Source organism: Cnephaeus nilssonii (assembly GCF_951640355.1).
Source record: "Cnephaeus nilssonii genome assembly, chromosome: 11".
Taxonomy (NCBI): domain Eukaryota; kingdom Metazoa; phylum Chordata; class Mammalia; order Chiroptera; family Vespertilionidae; genus Cnephaeus; species Cnephaeus nilssonii.
The window spans coordinates 4524614-4550447 of NC_137082.1; the positions used below are offsets into that span (position 1 = coordinate 4524614).

Consider the following 25834-nt stretch of genomic DNA (forward strand, 5'->3'; position numbering starts at 1 on the left):
CAGAATAAATTAGTGCCCATCTCCATCAGTTCATCAAAGTCAAACTCCTCTAAAATGAGTTCAATTAAACCAAGAGGCTCTTGGGTTTTTTCAGATTCAATGTGATGAAACCCACTCAGAATACTGCATTCCTCTCTGCTCTTTAGCTGGGCCTCTTTGTCCAGTTCCCTGCCTCTGATGGTCTCTGGTTGTTGACTGAAAAGAAAGGAAAAAGAGAAAGAGGGAGGGAGGGGGGAAGTAGAAAGGGGGGGACAGGCTAAAATGAAGAAAACCCCCTCTTTCCTGACACTCCCAACTCCCAGAGATGTCTTCTAAGTCTTGAAGGCTTAAGAACATTGCAATTGGTAGAGAAGATCAGATAAAATGTGATCACTCCTGGCTACTAATCCTCAAGAACTGTGAGCAGCAGAGCACAACAAAATGCCCCTGAAAGGGGAAGGGGTCGGCCTCGGGCTGCTGGCCGTGGCTGTTTGCTCTGGGGCCTGTCCTGGACCTGCCGGTCCGCATGGGCCCAGGACAGAAGGCCCCGCATCCTATGAGGTGAACGGTGGTGCCAGGGGGAGCAGCCAGCTCTTTCCCCACACTGTCTCCTCCCGACCACCTTGAAAGCCTTATTTCCCTCGGATGGTCCCCTAATCCTTCTCCTGCCTTAGTATTCAAGCAGCCCCTCGCTCTTCTGGCTCCAAATTTGATTTTAGATGGAGTCTACTTCCTGAACGCTAACAGCCTCCGTCCTCCCCGAGGTCCAGGGAACGCTGATGCATAGCCGGCATATAACACCAGCGAGAAAAACCCACAAATCTGAGGAAACATTGAGACCTTTTTATTATGCATTCGGCAGTATTTCGTGAGTTTAGCACAATGCATGGAATTCTCGCCGAGATAGTCTTGCCACTGAGCCAAACAGTGAGTATGCATTTTAAAAATGTAATTCAAACTCCAAGGAACATGAGCTTGGGTTCAGAACACAATGTAAAATCTCTCTATGTAGAGCAGCTTCCTTTTGAACAGCCGCATAAAGCACTCGGAGGAGAGAAGAGCTTCACAATAAATAATTGCTTCTCTAGACTATCCGGGAGCCTGCCAGCACACCGTCCTCCATTTCCTGGGGATAGACATTCACCTTCACACCTGTCAGAACTTAGGGCGCTCAGAGAGAATTAACATCTGGTCAAGGCCAACACTGTCATTCATCACCCTAAACTCCCCCATGTCGAGACCTCAGCACACACCCCAATGCCAGTCTGCCTTGGAGGGGAAGCAGGTGGCCTGGCCCCCGGATGAGCTCACCCCCTATCACAGGCTCAGACGCAGTCACTTCAGCCTGGCTGGGACCACGCAGCTGAACAAGACGGGGGGGGGGGGGGGGGGGCGCCTTGGGGGTGAGGGGGTCGCGTCACAATTCCTAGTTGTTCCCAATCACACAGATAAATAGGAATTTACATAATTTACAAATAGTTTGTGTTCGGGGCTTATTTTGAAGCCATTTCCTGAAGACCCACATTCATTCATGAAAGCAAATACGGGATTCACTTAACGGCCTTGACCCGGGGCAGCTTTTCCAGCAGCTTCCTGCAAACAAGTTCATGGCGCACACTGCTGCTCCTCCCAAGGCCGCACCTCCCAGCTAACCAGTCTCTCCTTGTCACAAACATCAGGCTCCTGTTTTCTTTTCCTTCTTCATTTCCTTCTTCTTCTTCAAGCACAGCTGAACATGTCTGCCTAAGTCTTATACGCCTCTAACTCCTCGAGTCCTGTGCAGCTAGGAACTGCATCTATAGCAGCCCCTCCTGGTGCCGGCGCACAGCTCCACCCTGCTCTACATTGGGATCCAAGCGTGCGGCAGCAGCTACGAGATGGACGTGTTTACCTGCGAAGGGTTACCTTGGAGTTACTGACTTGCCAAGAGGAGTCAAGTCGAAAGCTTTCCAATGTGCCAGACCTCTCCAAACCCTCTCCAGCAGGAAGGCCACGGAGGGTGCCGGCCCAGGGCACATCTGCGATCACTGTCCCCAGGAGGGAAACTGGGCTGTTGGATGGGGGATTCTTGGGGAAGGGTGTGCTGTTTAGGTGAGGACCCTCTAGGTGGGTTTTCTCCCCCAGGCAGAACTCATTCTTTGTCCTCAAAGAGGCAGAAATGTGAACCATGTGGGGGCAGGAACTGAGGCTTCCTAACACAGGCTGGGCAGGCCTCCTGGGAGGGCTCCAGAGGCAGCAGGCAGAGTGGCAGGCGGAGGCAGGGCCCACACCGGGCTAGCCTGTGATGGTGGAGGTCTAAAGACGGCTCTGTCTGTCTGTCCTGGACTTCAACCTATCTTGGAGAAAGGGGGCAAAAGAAAAAGGAAGAGTGTTACAGAAGGTCTCTTTACTGGCTAAAAAAAGGCAACTTCTCCCCACCCCAGGTCTAGCTGTTTCCCCGTTTTGAACCGATCCTCCTCGCCAGTGCTTCTCGGCAATTTCAGAGCCTGCCACACACGGAGGAAGGTGTGACTTTCACACCAGCAGGCACTGCTGCCAGCAGCTCTCCCAGCCTAGTTCCCTCTTTGATTAGCACAAGCGCAGGACAGCGCAGCCTCCCCGCTGACAATGTGAATCTGGGGATTACTAACTCAAGTCTTTTTTTTTTTTTTTTAATATATATTTTATTGATTTTTTACAGAGAGGAAGAGAGAGGGATAGAGAGTTAGAAACATCGATGAGAGAGAAACATCGATCAGCTGCCTCTTGCACACCCCCTACTGGGGATGTGCCCGCAACCAAGGTACATGCCCTTGACCGGAATCGAACCTGGGACCCTTGAGTCCACAGGCCAACGCTCTATCTACTGAGCCAAACCGGTTTCGGCTACTAACTCAAGTCTTACAAGAAAGCAGGGGCCCTGGTTTATAAGGAAAGACTTTTTCGGCCTCAGTGAAGCTTCTTCCAGGAGCTTTCCAGACCCTGGTGGATACCGTGCCACAAAGCAGCAAAGGCAAAGCCATGCTTTTCCTGTGCAGGGTCCTGTGTGTCCTTGAACACACCCACACATTCCTACCCCAGGACCTTTGCACTTATTGTTCCCTGCCTGAAATCCCCTCCCTCACTCATCCCTCTAATTCACCCCCTCTTTTCCTTCAGGTCTTCGTGCCAGTGCCCTTGTCTACACAACCCAAATGGCTACCTGCCCCCACACTTCCTCTCCCCGTCCTGGTCCCCGGGTCTCCTGCACGCATCTCACTCAGTACTTTACGTATTTGTTTGCCGTCTGCTTCCCCCACTATTTAAGCTCCATGAAGGCAGACTCTTTGCCTTGTTCCCTGCTGTGTCCCCAGCATCAAGAACAGTGCCCGGGGTGTCGCAGGTGCTCAACAATTCTTTGCTGAGCAAATGCGTGAGGGGATGTATAAATGATGCAATGGATGGATGGCTTTAATCACATCCCTCCCTTGCCAAGAGGAGTTTGGGTCTGGAGCGAGGAAGAGAAGAGAAGAAAGAATAAAGAGGCAAAACAGGACCAGCTGGGGCCTGACTCATGCTCCCCAGGGACCTCTCTCTGCTGCCTCGGCCCCCCGCCTCCCTCTCCACTTTTATTATGAATGCTGACAGATCCCTCTCTGGGCCACGAGGAGCGATCTGCCACCAATTTGGAAAGCCTCCTGGATACCGAGCATGGTTTAATCTCCCCTTGATCAGTCCCTGTAGGAACCCAAGCCACCTCCAGGCTGTTCCCAAGAACATGAATTACCACCCATTGCAGCCGTGTGGGTGGGTCATCTGAGAGATTGACACATACATCCAGTTTGACTGCAGGAAACCCTGAGGATCTCAGATGAAAAAGACAAGGGGGTACAAAATATAGTAAAATAAAAGGAATTTGGGGAGCCACGTACTTCACCTCTATCCTGAGGCAGTGGCTGAAAAGTATGAAATGTTTTGTTTTGCCCAGCTGGCATGGCTCAGTGGCTGAGCATTGACCTATGAACCAGGAGGTCACGGTTTGATTCCCGATCAGGGCACATGCCCGGGTTGCGAGCTCCATCCCCAGTGTGGGGCATGCAGGAGGCAGCCGATCAATGATTCTCTCTCATCAGTGATGTTTCCATCTCTCTCCTCCTTTCCTCTCTAAAAGCAATATATATATATATATATATATATATATATATATATATATATATATATATATATATGTTTTGTTTGTGTTTTTCTGTGAGATCTTGGGTTGTGTGGGCCCGGGGAGACGGGCAAGGGCTCCGAGAGGCAGCGGTCGGCTTGCTTTGCCGGGTCCAGTGAGCTCCAGGGCTGGACATCACTGCGTTGATGCCACAAGGGATGCCAGGGGTCAGCTCCTAAGGTGCAGGGCAGGCTGGCCAGGGGCAGGGCAAGGAGTGGCTGTCCACAGCCCTGGCCTGCTGTCCCCAGAGACGACTTACCAAAGGCACCCTGCCTGCCTGATATGGGGCACCCCATGTGCAGTGAGGTTCCCACTGGCCGCCTCGCAGGCCCGATGCCACCCCCCCCATGTGCCCTCGAAGGTGCAACGCCTGGGAAAGCAGCGTCACCTCCTCGGATGCGGGCCTCTGTCCACCCCGCCGGCCAGCACTGCCTCTCCTTGGTCCAGTTCTTCTTCGGCCCCTGAGTTCCTGTGGGGAGAGAGCTGGTTTAATGAAGCCACCTGCATTTCCTTGTGGCTGGTTTTTCAGAGTCAAGTTATAACTTCCTCTTCCCAGCAGGCGGACCGCAGTCAGGGCACAGCCACCCCCTGCACTCCAGCCAGGCGTCCCGGCCTCACCTGCCCCAGGACCACTGCCACCTGGGAATGGTTCAACTAGAAGGGGTGCCGTACCTGCTGACAGCCAGGGTTCCGGTGCAGAAACGCTCACAGGCGGGGTCGTGGCTCGCCGCACAAGCACAGCGCAGCGTCCACTTCGAGGGCTGTGGGCTCTGCGGAAACGGCGCTGTGGACCTCCTGCCGCGGGCGTGTCCTCGGTAGCTGGACAGTCCATAGGGCACAGTCTGTCTGCAAAGCACAGAGCAGTCCGTGTCCGGGTCCCGGCGGGACGCACGAGCCGCGCGGCCTGGCGATGTCCCGGGGCCCGGGGTCCACACCCGGCCCCTGCCCTTTGGGTCTGAGGATGCTTCTGAGTGGACTGTTCACCCCTTATTACCGCTCAGCCCCCAGAAAGTGTGCTGGGGCCCCGGATGGAGAGGTGAGCAGGGCCGGGGAGCTAGAGGAGGACATCTCCACACCCTCCTGCAGCCAGGCTGGGGGGAGGGGCAGTAGGGGGAGCAGACGCCTCGTGTGAGCACATGGACCCTTCAGTCTTTCCTAGTCACCGCCTTTGCTGGGTAGTTCTAGTTTCCTTCCCCACCCAAACCCCAGCACAGACCTTCCCATTGACCCGCATGCTGGGCCCAATGATCCCAAAGTGACACTTTCCTAACCTGCAGCCTGGCACCACCCGCCTGTCCTGGAATCTGTTTATCTATCTATCTATCTATCTATCTATCTATCTATCTATCTATCCATTCATCCATCCATCCATCCATCCATCCATCCATTCATTCATTCCTCACCCGAAGATTTTTCCATTGATTTTTAGAGAGAGTGGAAGAGAGAGAGACAGAAAAAAATCGATGTGAGAGAAACACATTGATTGGTTGCCTCCTGCATGAGCCCCGACGAGGGTCCATGCCCTTGACCAGAATCGAACCCGGGACCCTTTGGTCTGCAGGCTGACGCTCTATCCACCGAGCCAAACCGGCTAGGGCTGTCCTCGAGTTTCTTCAGTGCCCACGCCAGCCTTGCAGCCGGCACTGACCGGACAACAACCATGCAAATATGGCCGTAGAGATGCATCCTGGCCTCGAACGTCGCTGCCTCAAGAGACAAACTTCAGAGGCCCCTTCGTGCCTGTGAGGGCGGCGATGACAGGACCCGCCTTGGGAAAAGGCCCAAGAAGAAAAAGCCTGAAACTGTTTACCAGTTTCCTTTACGGTTGGAGCTGGGAGGAGGTACCCGTGCCATTCAGAACAATAAGGGTTAGACCGTGTACGCTCGAGCGAGCGCATCCACCGTGTCCTCTGCAGAGCAGGCCGGGCTCAGGCAGCGCCGGGGGATGTTCAAAGCAGATGCCTAGCTCATTAGGGCCATTGAACAAGACTCAGAGGATAAACTACCAATAAGTAGAGGAAACTTATGTGGCCAAAGTCACTTTTCCAACAAGTCTCAGTTTTCCTGCCAGTCCCCAACACGAACCGCCTTGGTTTCTGAGACCCCCCCAGAGTCTCACCAATCATCCACCTCAAAGGGGCATCTGACGTCCTCTCCCCACTGTCCAAGTCAAATCGAATTGAATTTACTTTAATTTGAAACACATGCCATGGAGCCTTGTTGGGATGGTGAGGCAAAGTGGGGGGTGGCCCATCGTGACCTGACGCCTGGACCCCACTTCCTCCCCGCTGGGCTATGCTGCGGAGCGCCACCAAGTATTATCTGTCCCCCGTGGCGGCTTTCCCTCCGACCCAGGCTGGCCCAGTGCGGAGCAGTCTGAGCTCACCGGCTGGAGAAAGCAGGCGGGGTCCAGTCTTGTTCTGAGCATCACCTTTGCAAGAAAAACACAATATTTTTCTTGAGGAATGGGAAATGGGGGTGGGGGTGGGGGTGGCCAGACAATGCAGACACTGTTGTGAGGCAGGGTTTGGTTCGAGGTGCATTTTTCCAGTCATGGGGCCACATTAAATCTCCCAGTGCTGACATTAAGCCCAGTCCCCCTTTCCTGGTGAAAGTCACACACAAGGAAAAACAAAGCTCCCACTTTCCCATCGACAGCAAGACCTCTGTTCCGGAATTGCCCTCAGCCAATCATGCCTTTCCGTGTGTGGAGCTCCACAACCTCCGTGAAAACTCTGGGTGTTTCCGGTAAGAAGCGGGCAATGCGGTCTTTGTTAATAGAGAGACGCTAGGCGCTCTACCAGCCGCCAAGGGCAAAGAGCTAGCATGCAAAGGGTTAGGGCAGGACTCCGTCCTTTCCCACAGGGAGAGGCGGAACCTGCTCCCAGCACAGGTGTTTGATGTGTGCGCTCTGCTGGCCGACCTGGGACCCACCCTAATGGGAGTTCCAGTTCCATGGAGCCTGCCTCCCACAGGTACAAAACTGACTGGTTGTAAATCCATCTGATAAGCTCTTAAATAAGACTGTTGTCTCCTTGTACCTGAACAAATATGGCCCCAAAACACCTTGCAAGATCAGTCTTGAATTTAGAGCTCCAAGGGTCCTTGGAGTTTGTGTTGAAAGATGGCAGACTAAGGAGATTCAGCACCTTCTCTTCATGCTGCTCCATCCCACCGCCAGGGGGGCTCATCCACCCCCATGGGATGCACCCCAAGCTCTAGCTACCCCTCACCTTGCCAGCCGATGCCCCTTGGCCACTCTGTAGGCCTCGGGATATATACGCAGAGCCCTGTTCTGTCCCTGGGTGTCGAATCCTGGAGGTGGACCTGGGGATATTTGGGTAGGAGAATCCAGGATCCTGAATGTGGGACATGGTCTAGAAGGGACAGTATGTGAGTTTTAGTCCCATAGACTCCTTGCAGTGGGGTTGCAGACATGGCCAGAGTAGGGGCAGAGGCAGCCCTCGAGCCCGTAGGGACCAGGGCAGGGTCATGCTTGACCAGCTCTAAGAGTGGATCGCCAGCTCCTCACAAGTAGGAGGCAGGTCTTCTTCTTTTGTATCTTCCATGAACTTAGCACCAGGTTGGACAAACGGAGGCCCCTGGTTGAGCAGCTGGTAACTAATTGTGAGATAATATAGTCCAACAAGTCAAGATTCTTTCCAACCTAAAATGTTCAATAACTACAAAATTCCACTACAAAGAACTCCAACATTAGCCAAGCATTATATATATATATATATATATATATATATATATATATATATATATATATATATATATATATGTATGTATGGAGAGAGAGAGAGAGAGAGAGAGAGAGAGAAATACCCAGTATCATTCTAAGTGTTTTTGAGATATAGAAAGGCATATGCATGTCTGTGCCTTCAGGAGTTCACATGCTACTGGAGCATGAAAGCAGGTGAAGGAAACATTACAAGCCAGCACACACAGGTATGTGCAAGGTACACAGAGTGCAGAGAAAGGTTATCTGTTAACTCCATCATTATGTTGTAAAACACTTACATGATGGTCACTCCACCCTGTCAACAGTTTCCTGATCTACAAAAGGGTTGTGGGACACATTGGATGAGACCTGTCACTGCATGGGAAATACTTACCAGGAGTTACCAGTAAGGCAATGTTAGCTACTCTTGTTGCTTATTTGGTCTGGGAATTCAAGTCAGTTGTATCAGGCAGAAATATCCCCTCTGCCAAGCCTGCATTTGAGGTATGTGACTAAGCAATAAAGAGAGGTAAGGGTAGCAAAGAACTGGAGAGCCATTTGGCACAGCAATGCCATTCTTTGCCACCCTTCCTTTTGGCTGGTCCATCATTCCACACGGCCTGTCTAATAAGCACTTGTATTTCAGTTGTCTGGCTGCTCTTTGGCATTTGCTGCTTTTTGAATGGTGAATTGGAAAGACCTAATGGTGGAACCATGAAAATGCAGTTAAAACGGCTGAGAACCTTTGACTTTTTACTCTCTGCCCAATTGTTTTAGCCCAATTGGTTTGGAGAATGCAGTTCTTAATCAAGGTAGGCAGCTCTTCAATCTGTGAGTGTTTCGGTTATAACTCAGAGCTCCATACTAAAGACAAGCAGATGAGATGAACCCAGATGCTCTTAGACAAAACAAGACAGCCCTCCAGCACACTTGCAGATGCAATGTCTCCTGCGGTGTCTTTATGTGATAAATTGCCCCCCAACGTACATAGTCAGAACATTCATTATGTGCTCGGTGATGGTGATGTCGGAGTCTTATTTATCACCGTGCTCCTTCTTCGCCACTTTTCCCCAAATGTCACATATAAACGTTATTAAATATTAACCTTCGAAATCTCCCGTATGCATTCTTTATCTGCCGCATCATACTGAAAACATTTTCTTTCTCTCTGCAAGAACTTTTTAAATAAGGGAAGCTGACTTCCTTTATTTTTTTAAGATTCTGTTTTTAAATTCAGTGCTGTCTTTTCATAAATGAATTAATGATCTCCATCTTTCTGATCAGAATTTTAAAGGAAAGATACCGATATTCACAGAGGCAACACAAGGAGCTTCACTAGCCAAATTCCAAAGTCTCAGGGAAGTTATCAAACTGTCACTCCCTCAAAAACCCACTTTTCAGCCTCATACTGAATGGCATTCAACAAGTAACTGCCAAGTGTTTTTTGATAAGCAGGCCCTGGACTAGACTCTGAGTGAATATCTGAGAACAAGACAGACAAGTGGCCTTGTACACACAAAGTCTTTGTTTTGTTATCTTCACCTGAGGATGTTTCTGTTCTATTGGTTTTTAGAGAGAGTGGAAGGGAAGGAGGGAGGGGAAGAGAGAAAGAGAGAGAGAGAGAGAGAGAGAGAGAGAGAGAGAGAGAGAGAGACATCAATGTGAGAGAGACACATGGATTGGTTGCCTCCTGCATGCACCCCAACCTGAGCTGGGGATCAAACATGCAACCCAGGTATGTGCCCTTGACTGGGACTTGAACCTGTGACCCTTTGGTCCTTGGGCCAATGCTCTAACCACTGAACAACCAGGCAGGGCCACACAGTCTTAAATTAGTACAGAGGTCAGTAAATTGGCATTTTTATGGGCTTCATTCAATTGGCAGAGGGGTTCTTCAATCTGAAAATTTCACATGAACATCCCAACTTCTAGCTTCTCTTGATTGACTTGAAGTTATGCTAATACCAACCCCCCACTCCAACATGTGGCAATCATCTGGAACTCTATCACTCCATTTTTTCCCCAGTCCCACCACTCCCAGTAGCTTTACACTTGTCCTTCTTTGCTCACTTTTGTGTCTGGCCCTCATGGACATCTGAGTTTTCAATCCCTCGTCTAGTGGGATGTCCCGTAAAGCAAAGCCAGACAGTCATATGACACAGTGACAAAATGAGCACTTGGTACTATTTGTAAAAATAGAGTTGTTTTCAATTTTTAAAAACTCCAAGTTCTCCTCAACATATAGAACATTTTTACATCACACGCAGAGTGTCAGGTGACCAAGACCTCCTTCAGTCACTTTTCCTCCTGCAAAGGGGAAGTAAAGGCAGCATTTCCTTTGGGTCCAGGGGACATACTGCCCAGAAGGCAGGATGCTGTGGGCCGGTGGTCCTGTGGCCTGTTTCCTGGTGGCAGAGAGGCAGGCAGGCAGGAGGCAGCTACAGCTGCTGGGCACCAGCGGTCATTACCACTTCTCACCAATCCCCAGAGTAACAACTTCCAGACTCCAGTGCACTTTCTAACAACACCTGAATTTCAGATTTTATTAAATTCCTTCCTTGGCAGGCACCCCTTACCTGCTCTTTGAGCTTAGCAATATCTTCCTGGGCAAGGAGGTATGGATTGCCTTCGTTTTCTATCATTTAACCTTAACCAGAAAGAACAGCTGGCTAAGAATTTTGTTCTAAAGTAAGACAAGACAGAGTCACTATCGGAAGTGGCTGAACAGTCGGCAGCCTATAGAAGCATCCATTCACTTCAACAGCATCTCGTGGGCTTAGTTGCATGGAGACAGGACAACACAAGCTCCGAAATAGGAGTCCCATCTCAAAGGACTTAAAAGCCCAGGATTCTTTACAGCCTGGGGCCGACTTTGGTTGTTTCTGTCACAACCTCTTCTCTTCTCTTTGTCATCAGGAATTACCCCTCCATTTTGTGTGAGGTCTTGGTGAGACTGTCAATCATTGTGCTTAACCTTTGCCTGCCTGAAAACTCACCAGGTGACCCAATTGGGGCAATTGGACCCTCTCTCTCCCAAGACGAGTGAGTAGAGAGCAACTCAAGATCAGAAAGTACTCAGTGCTGTTCAGTTGCATCCCTGGACCCCCAGTCCTGTCCTGGTACCTCTCCCTTCTGAGCCTGGGGCTGCTTCTCCACCCATCTGTGGGTGACAGGTATCTTTCCAACAACTTCTTTTAAGCTGTGTTAGCTGGACCAGGTTTCTGTTGCTTGTGACCAGTGACCTCTAGCTGGCCTGAAACTCACTTTCTTGAAATTGATGCAACCAGCATCTCTTAGGTTTAATAGCAAAACCCAGGCTCTCCCCAGGTGCCAGGGACAAGAAGAGATTTCCTTCATTGCAACAAAACACACACACAACGTGGTTCAGAATCAGAACAAAGCTCAGCACCCTCAGCTGGCTGGAGTCCTTCCTTCCCAGGTGTGCCCACTGTGAAATGTTTGGTTTGGATCGGGCTGCCTTTTACGCAGGTGGAAGCAAGCATACTACCCGGCCCCCAACACTTGGTTGACCATCGAAGTCTTATTCTCCAGCAAATGTGTTTATTGTCCACTCATCAGAGGCTGTGGAAGTCTGCTGGGGCTAGGCCTCATGCCAGACAGCCATTCGGCACCCTTCCAGCCACCAGGAAAGGAAAGCAGGCCGGCACACACGGCTCCTCCGTGACCTCGCTTCACAAACAGACAACACACATGCTCACTCTCTGCTTCTGAACAACATAACCCAAACTTTCTGCCCACAGACACTACAGAGTGAACTGGCCATTTGTAGCTTTACTTCCATTGCAGAAAATTCTAGAATTTTTAGGTTGGAAGACCTCAAGGCAGACTACTCATCCAACCCCCACTCAGCCCTTGAAAAAGCCAAAAATATCGGAAAATATCAAAATAGTGAACAATGTGCTGTGAGTTAGTGGTTAACTTTTTTAAGGATCCCCCCCAAAACAAACAAACAAAAAACAACCAACAACAACTTTTGGGTTTATGCTGGACTTAACTGTTTGGGAATTTTACCAGAATCATATCCATGTTCAAAGAGAGTTGGGCACTGACCCCCACCAACAGACCCAGAACAGGGGTCATTTCTGCACCTGTACTGCAGGGGTGGCTTCCTTCTTGTCCCCAGGATGGACACAGCTGGACCCTGTCCACCTAGAATCACAGACCATTTCTACCTTGTTCACTCTGCATCCAGGACAGCTGGTGGAGGAAGGAAAGGGAAGGGAAGGAAGGAAGAATGGAAGGAAGGGAGGGATGGAGGAAAAGGGAAGGAAGAAAGGAAGGAAAAAAGGGGAGAGGAAGGGAAGGAAGGAGGGGATGAAGGGAGAGGAAGGGAGAAAAAGGGAAGGAAGGATGGGAAGAAGGAAGGAAGGAATGAGGTCTGAATTACCCATGACTTCTAGGTCACGCCCAATCTCCCAAGTTATAGAATTCTTGGCTCATTTATTGGCGTTCCACTATTGCTGTCCTCACCTGGCCCATCTTCGAGGGTTTTCCTGGAGAGAATACGGTCTCTAGATTAAGCGAAGCAGAGGAGCTGTGTCTTTTTGACACCCCTCAGGCCACATCAGCGCCTGGAGTAACAAGTTGCACAGACAAGTGAGGCATCAGAGGCGAAACCAGAGGCTTCACCAGGCCCACAGACCCAGGTTTCTGGTCCAAATGGAAGACCAGCTCCCTGAGAGTCCCTGGGTGAGCGTCTTCCGACGGGCTGGAGGGATGAAAGGGCTGGATCCCTGGAAAGGTCATCCAGGTCCAAACTCTCAAAGGCCCTCACTGTCACTTAAGCATCCTCCACAACAGCGCCACCACGGAGCTGGCCCCGCTCTTCCTCCCCGCAATAAAGCCATAACCGAGTGTGGGGTGTCTGTCCAAGTCAAGATAAGAGGTCAACAGGACCCCCATAACTGTATTTAGAAAGCTCCCATGTCCTGTTACCATATAGCTGAGCTGAACAATAACCCCAAAGCCACAGACTGCATCATCCACCGCTCACCGGGACACAGACAGTCTTCCCGAATGCGGGGCACACACACGGAGGGACGGTTAATGGAAGCATAGAGGTCGAAGGAAAAACCCTTCTGAGTTTGTTGTGCAGTGTGGGACTTTGAAGTGTTACAGCTCAAAAAAATTTAAAGCCACAAACTGCTCTGATCCCTGGGGAAATGACAACGTCTACAGAACCCTCCAGATTAGCTGGGGTCCCTCCCGCTGGTACAACCCAAATGTGTCCCCCGAGTCAGGCTGGAGTTCCACCCCCAAGGCCCAGTGACCCTGAGGAATTCCAGGTCCAGTGTAGGCATGAGACGGCACGTCTGTCTGGCACGGCCTCATTATAACTTTATGCAAAGCTGCAGACAGATGGGGCCTGAAATAGTTCCAGCCGTGGAAACAGACGGGGTAAAAGAAGGAGCGGGTATTGTTTGTAAGGCGGGGTGTTTGCAGAGGGGTTTTTCAAAACCGCACACATCCCTTTCAGTAACGCACAGGAAGCGTGAGCCGGCACCCTTGCTCATTTCCAGGCGATTCCCCTGAAGATACGAGTCCTAGGAACACTCGCAACCAAGGGTGACACGGACACTCACTGTCCTCCCAGGGGAATAGCTCGCGGTTGGTGTCACGTCCTTTTGGTAGCTGAGCCAGTGGTCATCTGTCTCCAACTAAGACTTGAGTCCCTGACGAGACACACGCTTTAGCTCCAAACAAGAGCCAGGACCGGGATTAGGGTGGGGCGGCTAAGGGAAGCCGGGAAAGCGCAGATGCTGCCGCTATGAAAAATGTTGATATTTTATCTATCATGAAAGTTCTGCACTAATTTTGATTTTTTCTTTTAATCAATACAGTAACTTTTATTTCTTTGCGGCTGGCTTTTTGGCATCTTCTTAGTTTGCTCCTGAGAGAGAGCGAGAGAGAGTCCCTCGCCTCACCCTGTTCTCGACCTCGCAGAAACCCATGGAAAGCAGAGCTGTAAAACTCCCGAAAAGGCACGCACACGCCCCCTGCTCCCTGGCTCGCTTCTGACTTGGAGCAGAGCTGCTCACGCTGCCCAGGCGAGGGCCAGGCTGTCCACTGTGGCCGTCGGTGCCATTGCTGAGACAGAACCCGGCGCCCCACGGCACCGGCCTCGGCACCTTCCTCCTGAAATGCATGTTTCCGCTTTTGAAATGACTGGCCAGGGCCCAGGGCCCCGCCGCCATGCTCGAGAGCTCCTGTTCATCCAGGCCGCTGCTGCGTCGGCCCCGAGGCCAGCAAAGCCCGAGGTCTGGGCCTCCGGGCCTCCCACGGCCGAGTTCTCCAAGTGCTCTTGGCAACTGGACACCCCATCCTGCTTGTCCATTCCGGGGCACTTCATAGATGAGCAGGAGCTGGAAGCACCCCAGGTACTGTCTGGGCCAGCAGCTCATCCATATTGCAGCCACTATCTGGATTTAGTTTCTAAAATAAAATTGGTTCCTATTCAAAATAGTGAGAAAGTGTGTGTGTGTGTGTGTGTGTGTGTGCGCGCCTCATTTTAAAGAACTCCATTTGCATACGAAGCATGACACAGAAGGACAGCAGGTCATTGCCTCGTATGAAGTAGCCTCCGGTGCTCGAAAGCTGAGCGGTGGTTCCCGGGCACCTGCAGGAGGGAGGGGCCGCTCCAGGCTCCGGGATGCGCTGAGGTGCTCCTGTCCAGTGCAGGACCCAGAGCCAGAGGGATAACCCGCACAGACCCGCACAGCCGCGGGGATAACCCTCACTGCCGCGGGGCCTCCTCCAGGAAAGCACTGTTTGCCTCCCTGAGTCCTTTGTTTTAAATTCTTGCAGGAATAAACCCACCAGAGATGCCACAGCCTTTCATCTGCCTCCAGATTTAAGTCCAAGTTCTGAGCTGCACGTCCCTTTCATCTCACAGAAATCTAAATTGCCCTCTGGGGTCACGCAGGGTCACAACCTCTTTGTACCACTTTCTGAGTGCAAATGAAACAGCTCAGCCTCGAGCCACTCTTTCTTATCGAGCAGGGATCAGCTACCTTTCAACTAAGCCTGGCTTCGCACCTGCACAGCCCCTCACCTACTGAGACACCTCTGGGGCAGAAAAGGGGGCTTTCAGGCTGAGTGACCCCAGCAGAAAGGTCATGGTGTGAGCAGACCTCAGTAGCAAACTCTAAAATGTAGCCCCAAGGCCCTCACATTTTAAAGACAGGTTTTGCCACGAAATGTTCTAAGAGATATACTACTCGAACTCAAAATCAGGATCTAAATATGTACTAGATTTCCAAGGAGGAGACAGAAATGGAGGAATGGGAGGGAAAAACGTATAAAATAAAACCACCATCAGTCAGGCCCTGAGTTCAAGATCATTCTCAGCCTGGCCGGCATCATCTTCTCTTACGCATCCTTATTTATTTATCATTTTTCACAAACAGATGCCCATAGTATTCCGTGGGACCGCTTCCTGGTGGCCCACACTTCAGGTCCTGGGCAGTGCTGGGTGACCCTGGAAACGAGGGCCTCAGGGCCATGAGGTCCTCAGTCAGCGTATCACAAGGCATCACGTTTGCTCTGCTGGACTAGCCAGCTAGGAGCATAAGAATGCAGACAGACCCGACCAAGATCTCAGTGCAAGGCTTTAGCAAAAGGGCTCTCAACAGGTCATTCAAATTTGCCTGCAATGCCAGACCCCAGTCACTGCCTGCCTCCCCATTAGCAGGGGGAACCCAGGCCCGTGGCTTCAGAGAACACCAGGTCTCCTTCCACAAACACTCCAGTATGTCCCCAGGTGAGCAGGAAGCAACAGAAAACAAGGAAGGAGGGACACACAGGGTGGGACCAGATCTCAGCGAGCCCGGAACAACCTTTGGCCACCAGCATCCCTATCAAGCTGCTTATCAGCTCAGCAGCCTGGCACACCTTTCCCAGGCTCTGTATGCAAATCGGATGCTAACAGGCCTCTCACTGAGCCCTCTAGGAGGCTGGGTAAGACCATGGTTGGATGGTCCAAGGAGGCCAACCTCAGTGGTACCTTAGAAAGAACTTTCTACTCACTGGCGTCCTCCAACCAGAGTGGGATTTGGCAGGCTGGCCCCGGGCCCGGCACAGAGGTTGTATAGTCATATCTTCCAGGTGCTGAGTGCTCACTACATTCCAGACACTGTCTGAGCCTGTCCCAGGGACTTTCTCATGCCATCCTCACGCATCTTTCCTCGTAGGCATCACAGTCAACGTCCACGCTGCCACCATCACCATCTGCATTGCCGTGATTATCACGACGGCCAGAAACACTGTCCCTCTGATATCTCCAGCAACAATATCCTGTCCTGGCTCACCATGGGGTGACTGTTACTGGGTCCCTGAAATCACACAGTGGGTGCACGGCTGACCTCATGTCAGCAGGAGGCTGGGGTTCCAGGTCCTTCCATTCCACCGGGATGGCCTACAGTTTGGAAGGTCCCTTCTTGGAAACATGTTGACACACTTTTCTTAGACAACACAGGGGGCACAGGTGAACCTGTTGAATTGTTACTTATTACGATTATTCTTTTTTACTCTACTTCTTTGGGAAGAAAAAGACCCCCAAACGAAGGCCATTCCTGTTGGGCTGAGTCAGCATGGCAGGCTTTGGAGCAGCTGAGGTGGCCATGCTGTTCACTATCCTAGAGCCCAACTGGTGTCTGCACCCTCCAGGGGCTGCAGCGAGAGGGTAGCACCCCCAGGCCACGTGTGAGTCAGAGCTCCGGGGGCTGGGGTCTCCCCTGAGGGTCTGTGCATCCCCAGTTGTCCAGCACAGTCATGACTTATACCACTCTGCTCTGCTCTTTTTATAAATTCATTCCTACTCGCCTGCTCATGTGGCTTGGAGCTTTGAAAACCCCAGTCACTGTTGTAGCATTGCGATGCTCCCCTCATTGTGTCCTAGGAGGGATTAACAGATGGCAGGTCCCTTCCATTCTTGGGAACAAAGTGGGGAGGAACACAGTGGATCCTGCTGGGTGTCCTGAAGCTCCATCAGCCATTCGATGGGCTAGCTCCACTCTCCAGCTGGGTGAGTGGCCAAGGAAAGTCATGAAAATCAGACCATCTCAGCTGCCTCCAACAGGGACAAGAAGGGCAGATGCCGGACAACCTGGGTTCCTCTTTGGGGGCCACGGACCTTCTGGAGGATACGATGGAAGCTATGCGCACCAGCACTGGGAAAATCCCTACTCCCACACCGGTCCGCAGGGAGGTGCGGGCGTGTGGGGAGCATCCATGCCCTGGAGCAAGAAGCCTTATTTCTGGGAGAAAGCCGTGCACACCAGAAACTCAGCGACAGCAAAGCCAGGGAAGCACCAGCAGGACTTGGCCGGAGCTCTCGTGTGGGCCGCGTGCTGGAGGAGAGGGCTGACCCAGCGAGGTCCGGAAGAGCTGAGTGTGTGGGAAAACCTGGGAGGACCAGAGAACCTCGGATCTTACACCCAGAAGATAGTCAGGGAGTAACGGGTCTCTCAGGCCTGAACCGGACGTCAACGGTCCACACGAGATGCAGAGCAGATCTCAGCACAAACCCCAGCATCCTCCTGCTAAGTAGGCGTTTAGGTCCTTAACTGTGGCGTGGAGGACTACACTCACAGCAAGCCTGCACCCCTGCAGACTTCCTTCCTGAATAAAGGAGATGGCTGATCCATCTCTGCTGCCAGCTGAATGAGCAGTAAGAGGAAAGACAGCCAAAGCTGAGAATCACAAGTTCAAGACGCTTACTTAAGCACGAGGATCAAGATGCTCTGGGTTCTTGGAGCAGCCAGAAGCTGGGACAGGGAGGAAATCACACCCTGGAGGAGTTCTGAGACACCAGGAGGGTCTGATAAAGAAGAGGGGGTGGCGGCCAAGAGAGAGACACGGGGCTGTGATGGCAGAGGCCTGGAGAAGACCTCGCTGTGCCACTGCTGCTCCTTCAGTGTGACTGAGTAACTTTTCCGATTCATTTCTCCAAACCCACGTTCCCTGTCCCTACAGCCCGTTTTCACACACTGCAACTCGCCAGATAATTTAAGGCAGGGTGGGGAGCCTCCGGACCACCGGCCACACAAGGCCCTTGAAATCACTTGGTCTGGCCCTGCCAGAGCATTAGGGGTGAGTTAATTAAATCTCTGGCCAAATAGAGCAGGCTAATTTTTAAGTTGATAATTTTGTATGGCCCTCGAATGATAGTTATAAATGCCCAAATGGCCCTTGGCAGGAAAAAGGTTCCCATCCCGGGTTTAAAGATAACAAATGGACCGATCCACATATCAAGGAATAGTTTGGGGAAGGAAGGAAGAATAAAGGAGGGAGGGAGGAAAGCAGGAAGGAAAGAAAGGAGAAAAAGAGAAAGACCATCTGGAAAAATCTTCCTTATAAAGATAATTTTGCTGATCTAACTTCAAACTGCTCAAGTCTGGCTATTGTCATTTTTGTTACTCGAGTAGTTCACGGGATGGTCGCCCAAACACCGTATTTAATCCCTCTCCTAGTGTTTAAAACGGGCCGGGTCAGGGGAGAGGAAGGTGTAAATCACACTGCGAGGGAAAGTCAGCACGTTGGCTGTCCTGGGGAAAGTCAGAGATCCAGGCTTCGCCTCAGCATGCAAGCCACTCGAAACGAAGGGCCAGGGTTCCCACGGAGGGCAGGGGGTGGCCGAGCCTCCGATGCATGTCAGCAATCAGCTGGGGGCTTGGGAACGGACAGAGGACCCATGTGGTCTCTGAATTCTCTCCTCCTCCCTCCTGCTCCCCTTTGCCCCAGGTCCCCTGCCCCTAACTCAGGGGGCTTCCTTCTTTCTCCTTCTAGATGAATCCACAGCTTGGGATACTTGCCAAGGCAAGACTCAGCCCCTCGGTTGACTGCCCTGAGTGCTGGGTTCTGAGACGCTCATTTGGTCAGATCGCAATGCCAGGAGGATCAGAAGCGTGGCAAGTGTCAGGGCGATGGGGCTATAAGAAAAGGTAACCCTGACCACTCTCCGAGGGCAGAAGGCAATCGATGGCAGCCTGGTCTAGGAGCCCCTCAAAGGGAAGCTAACAGGGCGGCTGCCATCCTCCCTGCTGCGGACTGACTGTGTGTAGGAGCCTGAGCACACGCAGCCCGGCAAGCCCATTCAGCATCAGGAAGGGCTATGTGATTTGCGGGGCCCAGGATGAAATGCAAGCATGGACCCTCTGGTTCAGAAAGAATTAAGAAGTTCAAGACGACGACAAGAGAGCATCAAACCGAGGGTTGATCCTTCCGCGCCCCGGAACCTGTGCCTGAGTCCAGGGGCTGGGTGAGCTGCCCTGTCTGCCATTCTGGCATAACGGGTGACTTCCATGTCCATCCCAGATGCCGTGAGAAGGCTCGCTGTAAAGCCGCCTCGTTTGAAAGACAGCGGATCCCTGGGCTCACCCTGCTCTGCACTTCTTTCTCCAGGAGTCCACGGAGCAAGGTGGCAAGTAAGCCCATTCGAGGTGTCGCCTGGTTGCTCAGAGGTGAATTGGCTTGGGATGGAGGAAACCGTGCTGCCTTTGGGCCCAGGGTTCCCGTTCACAGCAGCTACTCGACAAGAAGCCCTAGCAGGGTGCTGGGAGTCCTGAGAGATCCCAAGACCACGCAGGGTATGAAACGCACCAGATTTAAGAGACCAGGAAGGCAAGGCCCAGCCCTCTCCGCTGCAGGACGAAACTTCAGCTCTTGCTGGGTCTCCTGCCAGCCCAGTCCCGTCTGTAGGTCAGGGTGTGACCCGCATCCCCTGGGAGGGCCTGGCCCGGGAGAAACCAGGTCCTCTGCCCTGAGGGAGCGAGCGGGAAGCCAGCAGCCCCTCCCAGCAGAGCACTGCCCATGGCCTGGGCGAGGGTCAGCTTCACGGAGGGCAGACCCAGGACCCAGAGAGTCCTTCGGGCCTGGAGGGGAGCGGGAGGCAGTCTGCAGCAGTGGGTGCAGTGGGCCCCAGGAGCCAGCCCGTGGGAGGGCCCCTCCGCCCTCCACCCCTAAGAGGAAAGGAGCCTGGGGAATCTCACCCTGAACGGCAGGTTCCACAGGCCCTGCCAACCCTGCCAACCCCCTCCACCCCTCAGCCCCCCACTCCCCACCCCCCCACCCCCCCACCCCCAGTTCCCTGTTCCCTGAGGACAGGCTGCTCTCAAGGAATGTGAAACTCCTTGGAGCCCGACAGGGTCAGGAGGGGGGATGGCCCCGCAGCCCCTGGGGCAGGAGATACTTTCGGGGCTTCCTCGCCTCAGAGGGACTTCTCAGGTATCTAATCCCTCTGGCTGGCTCATGTCACTGGGAGGGGGCTCCCCTTCCACTGGAGCAGAAACTCTGGGGTTGGGTTTCTCCCGGGCCAGGCCCTCCCAGGGGATGCGGGTCACACCCTGACCCACAGATGGGACTGGGCTGGCAGGAGACGCAGCAAGAGCTGAACTCTGGGCTGACGGGGCTGGGGTGGGACCAGGTCCTCCGGGATGTGAAGCTGTGGCTTGGCACAGGAAGCCCCCCTTGCCCCCGCAGGCACGTCGTCACCCCCAGGGCTCACTCACTCAGGGGTATTGATCCAGATGATGTCCAGGTGGCAATAGTAGACGCACTCCTTGTCCTTGTAGGTGAAACACGTGCAGCGTCTGGCTCGGCGGCGGGCAGGGCCCCCCTTGGCCACCTGCTCCCCAAACCAACCTGGTCCCTGCTCCCGCCCAGGGCTCCGGGGACTTGAGCCCTGCGCTGCAGTCCTGGCCACAGTCTCGATGCCCGCCTCCGATCTGGCTGCAGGCTGGGCGCCAGGCACCAATCCTGAAAGAGGCAGATTGAGGGGCCCCTGAGCTCCTGGGTGTGATGCCCCCCCTGCCTCCGCTTCCAAAATCCTGGCGGGGGAAGACCCCCCAAACTGTCTGCAAAGTTTGCAAGCTAGTTGCACTTTCCAGAAAGTCTCCAAGCAATGCCAAATGTTCTGAAAAGTTTGCAAACTATGTGCCCAGTTTCCGAAAAGTTCTCAAACTATGTGTGTACTCCAGCTTGCAAGCTATTTTCACTTTCTGCAAAGTCTGCAAGCTATTTGCACCCACTGGAAACTTGCAAGCATTTTGCACGCTTTCTCAAAACTTTGCAATCATTTTGCAGTTTCTGAAGGGATTGCAAACTTTTTGAAAAGTTCCAATTTAATGAAAAACTGGTGGAGGCGGATCAGGCCACCCGTCTCCAGTCTGTGCATGGGCTACATGCAACCTCCAGAGCCCCTGGGGTAGTCTGTGCTCCCTCTTCTGCCCCCAACCTCCCCCCAGGAGCTTCCAGGGATGGCGAGCCCAGGCAAAAGGCTGCTCCCCGCAAAGCACCCTTCCCCGCGCCCCCCAGCCCCAGCGTCCTTTTGTGTGCGCTCGCGCCAGAAGAGGCGCCCCGCCCCGCCCCGCTTTTACCTGCAGCGGAGGTCACTGTGAGCCCGAAGAGTAGCCACAGCTCCAGCTCCATGAACCCCGATCAGGCGCGGGAGCACCGGGCCTGGAGGACGCACTCCTGTGGCCCCAGAAGGGCTCTCGGGCCTCACCCTCCAGCTGTGGGGTTTGAGGAGGGCCTCTCACTTGCTGGGTCCCCGCTCCCACCAGGAGTTGGCTGCAGCGGTCACAAACTTCAGAGCACGCTGCCCATCCCTGCGCAGGGCGGCCGGCTGTGGGCTCAGGCTTTTCTGGCTCCCGCACCACCCCCTCGCCTCCCCGCCCCCCAGAGGGCTGGAGCTGCGAGCGGGGCCTTTGAACCCGGGCGCTCCGGGGGTCTCCTAGCGCTGAGGAAGCGCCGAGCACAGCAGCACCGCAGCGCACCCAGCCCGGCAAGGGATGGGGGCGGTGCGCAGGCGGGTGCAGTGGGGTGTGGGCCGGGACAGCTGCTGGGAGGCCACGCGAACACACACACACACTCACACACAGACACACAGACACGGGCACACACTCGCATTCACACTGCCTCTGCTCGCTGCTCTGCTGCCCCAGCACTTGCAGCTCCCACCCCGAAGGAATAGGCAAGACAGAAGGGTGCGCAGAAAGGCTGCTCTCGTTCACCGCAGGGGCTAAGGGAAAGCGACTTGTCTCACTGTTCACCTAATGACACCTTACCGTCCTTGCACAAGGCCTGCCTGCCAAGGCCCTGGCCGTACTTTACACTCGTGACTCAGGGCACTGGCTCGTCTCCCTGCCTCTCCCAGGAGCTCAGAGCCAGTGGGTGTGGGCACTGGCTGGGAGCAAAGTCAACCAGGCAGGGTTAGCGGTCCTGGGGTGGCCTGGACTTGCTTATGGACCCTGCACAGAGGGGTGGCTTCGGAGAGAGGCAAGTCCCCTCCTTCGGAGTCCGTGTGCTGGCTGCTCTCTCAGCCCACCCGGGACCTGTCTTCGGCATGAAGCATGCCCAGAACAGGAGGGCTGGTCTATTTTGTTCTTTACCAAGGCCTTCTGTGCTGAGACCTGTCCCTGGGCACGTAGCAAGTAGTCACGAGAGATTTGTGGGTGAATGGATGAATGAATGCTTCCCATGGATTAGGCCCTGGATGCTGACTCCTGAGGACACCAAGAAGCCCTTATAGTCCCTCCTTAGCAGCGTTCCCTAACCAGAGGGAAGGACCATAAGGAGGGGCAGCGCTCCCAATGTCATCGGGCAGTTCCCTCCCCGCCACTGCCTACCCTATCTGCTTGGATTGGATTGGAGGGGGCCTCCCGGGGGAACCCAGGACACAGCAGGGAGTCACGGGCCACGAGGAGGAAGAGAAACAGGTCTGAGGCCCTGCAGTTGCTCGTCATGTCTCAGGCCATTTTCGACTCAAATCATGTCTGAAAGCCTTTGACACTCCTCCCATAAAATGTGGTGTTGAATACCACCCCCATCCTCTTTAGCTTGAATGACCCACTTCTAAACAACAGTGCAACGAAAGTGATAAGAATGACTTCTGGGAGAATGTCATAAAAGGTGCTACAATTTTCACCTGGCTCTCTCTCTTGGGACATTTGTCCTCTGGATTCAGCCGCCATGCTGGGAGGAAGCTCAAACAAGCCCCCACGTGGAGCATTCACATGGAGATGGAGAAACCTACATGGAGAGACACTGAGGTCTCCCAGCAACAGCCAACGCCAACCACTGATATGTAAATGAATGAGCCTCAGATGACTGGAGGCCCCAGCCTTCAAAGCTTCCAGCTGAGGACTAGCTGCCCCAACCGTGCCCTGCCTGAATTCTGTCCCACAACACCCATGGGCATGCTGAATGGTTGTTTTGGACCGCTCAGTTTTGGGTGACTTGTTGCAGAGCCATTGTAACTAAAATAGTAGTCAAGCATCAGCTCGGTCCCCTGCCCAGGCCCCTCCCAATCTTCCAGTCCTTGAGTCCAAGTCAAGGAGTGGAGAGTGATAGACACCTCTTCGAGGGTCACTTGCTGCCCACAAGGACAGGGCTCTGTAGGGGCTTCTGCTTTGTTTTCTGTGCTCCATATTTTGAAAATTAGAAAAACACAAAAGTGTTTCTTCTAGGAGTAACTTCTGCTCCACTGAGCTAGGATTTGGATCACTTCATTATTATCTACTAGAGGCGTGGGTACACGAAATTCATGCACTGGGGGTGGGGGGTCCCTCAGCCCGGCCTGCACCCTCTCGAAGTCCAGGACCCCTTGCTCCTTACTGCACGCCTACTCACTGCTCCTTACCGCTCGGCCTGCGGCTCCTTAGAGCTGCCACAGAGGTGGGAGAGGCTACCCCCACCGGTGCTGTGCTCACCAGCCATGAGCCCAGCTTCTGGCTGAGCAGCGCTCCCCCTGCTGAGCATCTGCCCTTTGGTGGTCAGTGTGCATCATAGCGAATGGTCGTTCTGGTAGTTCTGCTGTAACGGTTGCTTAGGCTTTTATTATATAGACTAGAGGCCCGGTGCACGAAATTCGTGCACGGAGGGGGGTTGTCCCTCAGCCCAGCCTGTACCCTCTCCAATCTGGGACCCCTCAAGGGATGTCCAACTGCCCGTTTAGGCCCGATTGGGATCAGGCCTAAACGGGCAGTCGGACATCCCTCTCACAATCCAGGACTGCTGGCTCCCAACTGCTTGCCTGCCTTCCTTCCTGATTGCCCCTAACCGCTTCTGCCTGCCAGCCTGATCACCCCCTAACCACTCTGCTGCCAGCCTGTTTGCCCCCAACTTCCCTCCTCTGCCGGCCTGGTCACCCCTAACTGCCCTCTCCTGCAGGGTTGATCACCTCCAACTGCCCTCCCTTGCAGGCCTGGTCCTTCTCAACTGCCCTCCCTTGCAGGCTAGGTGCCTCCCAACTGCCCTCTCCTGCTGGCCATCTTGTGGTGGCCATCTTGTGTCCACATGGGGAAAGGATCTTTGACCACATGGGGGCAGCTATATTGTGTGTTGCAGTGATGATCAATCTGTATATTACTCTTTTATTAGATAGGATAGAGGCCTGGTACAGGGGTGGGGGCCAGCTGGTTTGCCCTGAAGGGTATCTCGGATCAGGTGGGGGTTCCCTTGGGGCGTGGGGCGGCCTGAGCAAGGGGCCTGTGGTGGTTTGCAGGCCGGCCATGCCCCCTGGCAACCCAAGCGGAGGCCCTGATATCTGGAATTTATTTTCCTTCTACAATTGAAACTTTGTAGCCTGGAGCGGAGCCAAGCCTGGGGCTCCCTCTGAGGCCGGCAGCCATTTCTGTCGGGGTTATAATTGAAACTTTGTTGCCTTAAGCGGGTGGGCCCTGCCAGGGTTTGCGGAAAGCTTTGCTTCCCCTGTTGCCGGCGGCAACCCTGGCCTGCTCTCTCAAGCTCCATTCTGCCACCATTTGTTTGAATTTGTTTACCTTCTATAATTGAAACTTTGTAGCTTGAGTGGAGGCTTAGGCCTGGCAAGGGCAGGTGGAAAGCTTGGCTTCCTCTGTTACCTAGGAAACCTTGCTGTCTGTGGCTGTAGCCATCTTGGTTTGGGTTAATTTGCATGCTCGCTCTGATTGGATGGTGGGCGTGGCTTGTGGGCGTGTCGGAGGTATGGTCAATTTGCATATTTGTCTATTATTAGGTAGGATTTCTTTGGAATTAAAATATCCATCACACACAATATAAAATAGTATTAGATTGGAGGATGGCTGGAAAAAGAGAAAATACACTAATCAGCTAAAAGGGGGAAATGGCTAGAAGACATTTCCTGGTTGTTCAGACCGTGAGATGTCAGAGCTGCTAGGCCACGTGCTGTGTCCACTGCCTCCAGCAGCTCGAACTGACACTGATGCCCCTTGAATGAGCCTGGGAAGCAGGTGGCTGCAGGGTCGGGATGGCGCTGGCCTTGTTAAACCATCACCACCATCCATTTCCTCAGAGTCTTCTAACCCAGTTGAGAGCAGGAAGTCCAGAGAAGAGAACATGGTCCACGAGATCGTCCAAGGAGGCAGACTTTTCATCGGTCCTCACAGCAACCTGAGTGCCATGCTTGGAGGTGGCGCCCGCCATGATAGTCACCAACACCCACGCACAGTGACAAAGTTCTTTCCTTCTCTCCTGTCCATTCCTTCTGACTGTGCCCAGGAGGACACCTCGGCTGGCTGTGTCTTTAACAACCTCCCACAGAATCCCTTTTTGTGCTAAGAGAGAACAGGCCACAGGCTTACAGCCTTGGGCAGACCACAGAATCTAGCTAAACTTCTGTCCCCCTTTTTATTTTATTGTGGCAAAACACCTGAAACATAAAATTGACCATCTTAGCCATTTTAAGTGTTCAGCGGTTTTAAATACATTCATAATGCTGTTAAACCATCACCGCCATCCATTTCCTTATATTTTCATTTTGTACAACTGAAACTGCACCTAAAGAAACAGTTGTTACACAGTGACTCCCCATTCACCCCTCCTCCCAGCTCCTGGAACCATTCTACTTTGCATCAGTCTCTATAATTTTGACTACTCTAACTACTTCATATATGTGGAATCTAGTATTTGTCTTTTTGTGTCTGGCTTATTTCACTTAG

General features: G+C 53.1%; 1 protein-coding gene across 4 annotated transcripts; it reads right to left on the reverse strand.

Annotated features, from left to right (window-relative positions):
- Positions 1 to 827: 827 nt before the first annotated feature.
- Positions 828 to 21534, reverse strand: EDN3 (endothelin 3). 4 transcript variants are annotated; one of them, XM_079785117.1, is made up of 5 exons: positions 21272 to 21534; positions 20405 to 20651; positions 4823 to 4992; positions 4539 to 4619; positions 828 to 2311 (listed from the first exon to the last, which is right to left on the reverse strand). In XM_079785117.1, the coding sequence occupies exons 1-5, from the start codon at positions 21321 to 21323 to the stop codon at positions 2307 to 2309; spliced, it is 555 nt and encodes a 184-aa protein (XP_079641243.1). In that variant the 5' UTR covers positions 21324 to 21534; the 3' UTR covers positions 828 to 2306. The 4 variants fall into 4 exon arrangements, with proteins under 4 accessions (XP_079641243.1, XP_079641241.1, XP_079641240.1 ...); XM_079785115.1 differs by having other exon boundaries at positions 828 to 2315; XM_079785114.1 differs by having other exon boundaries at positions 4823 to 4996.
- Positions 21535 to 25834: the final 4300 nt, after the last annotated feature.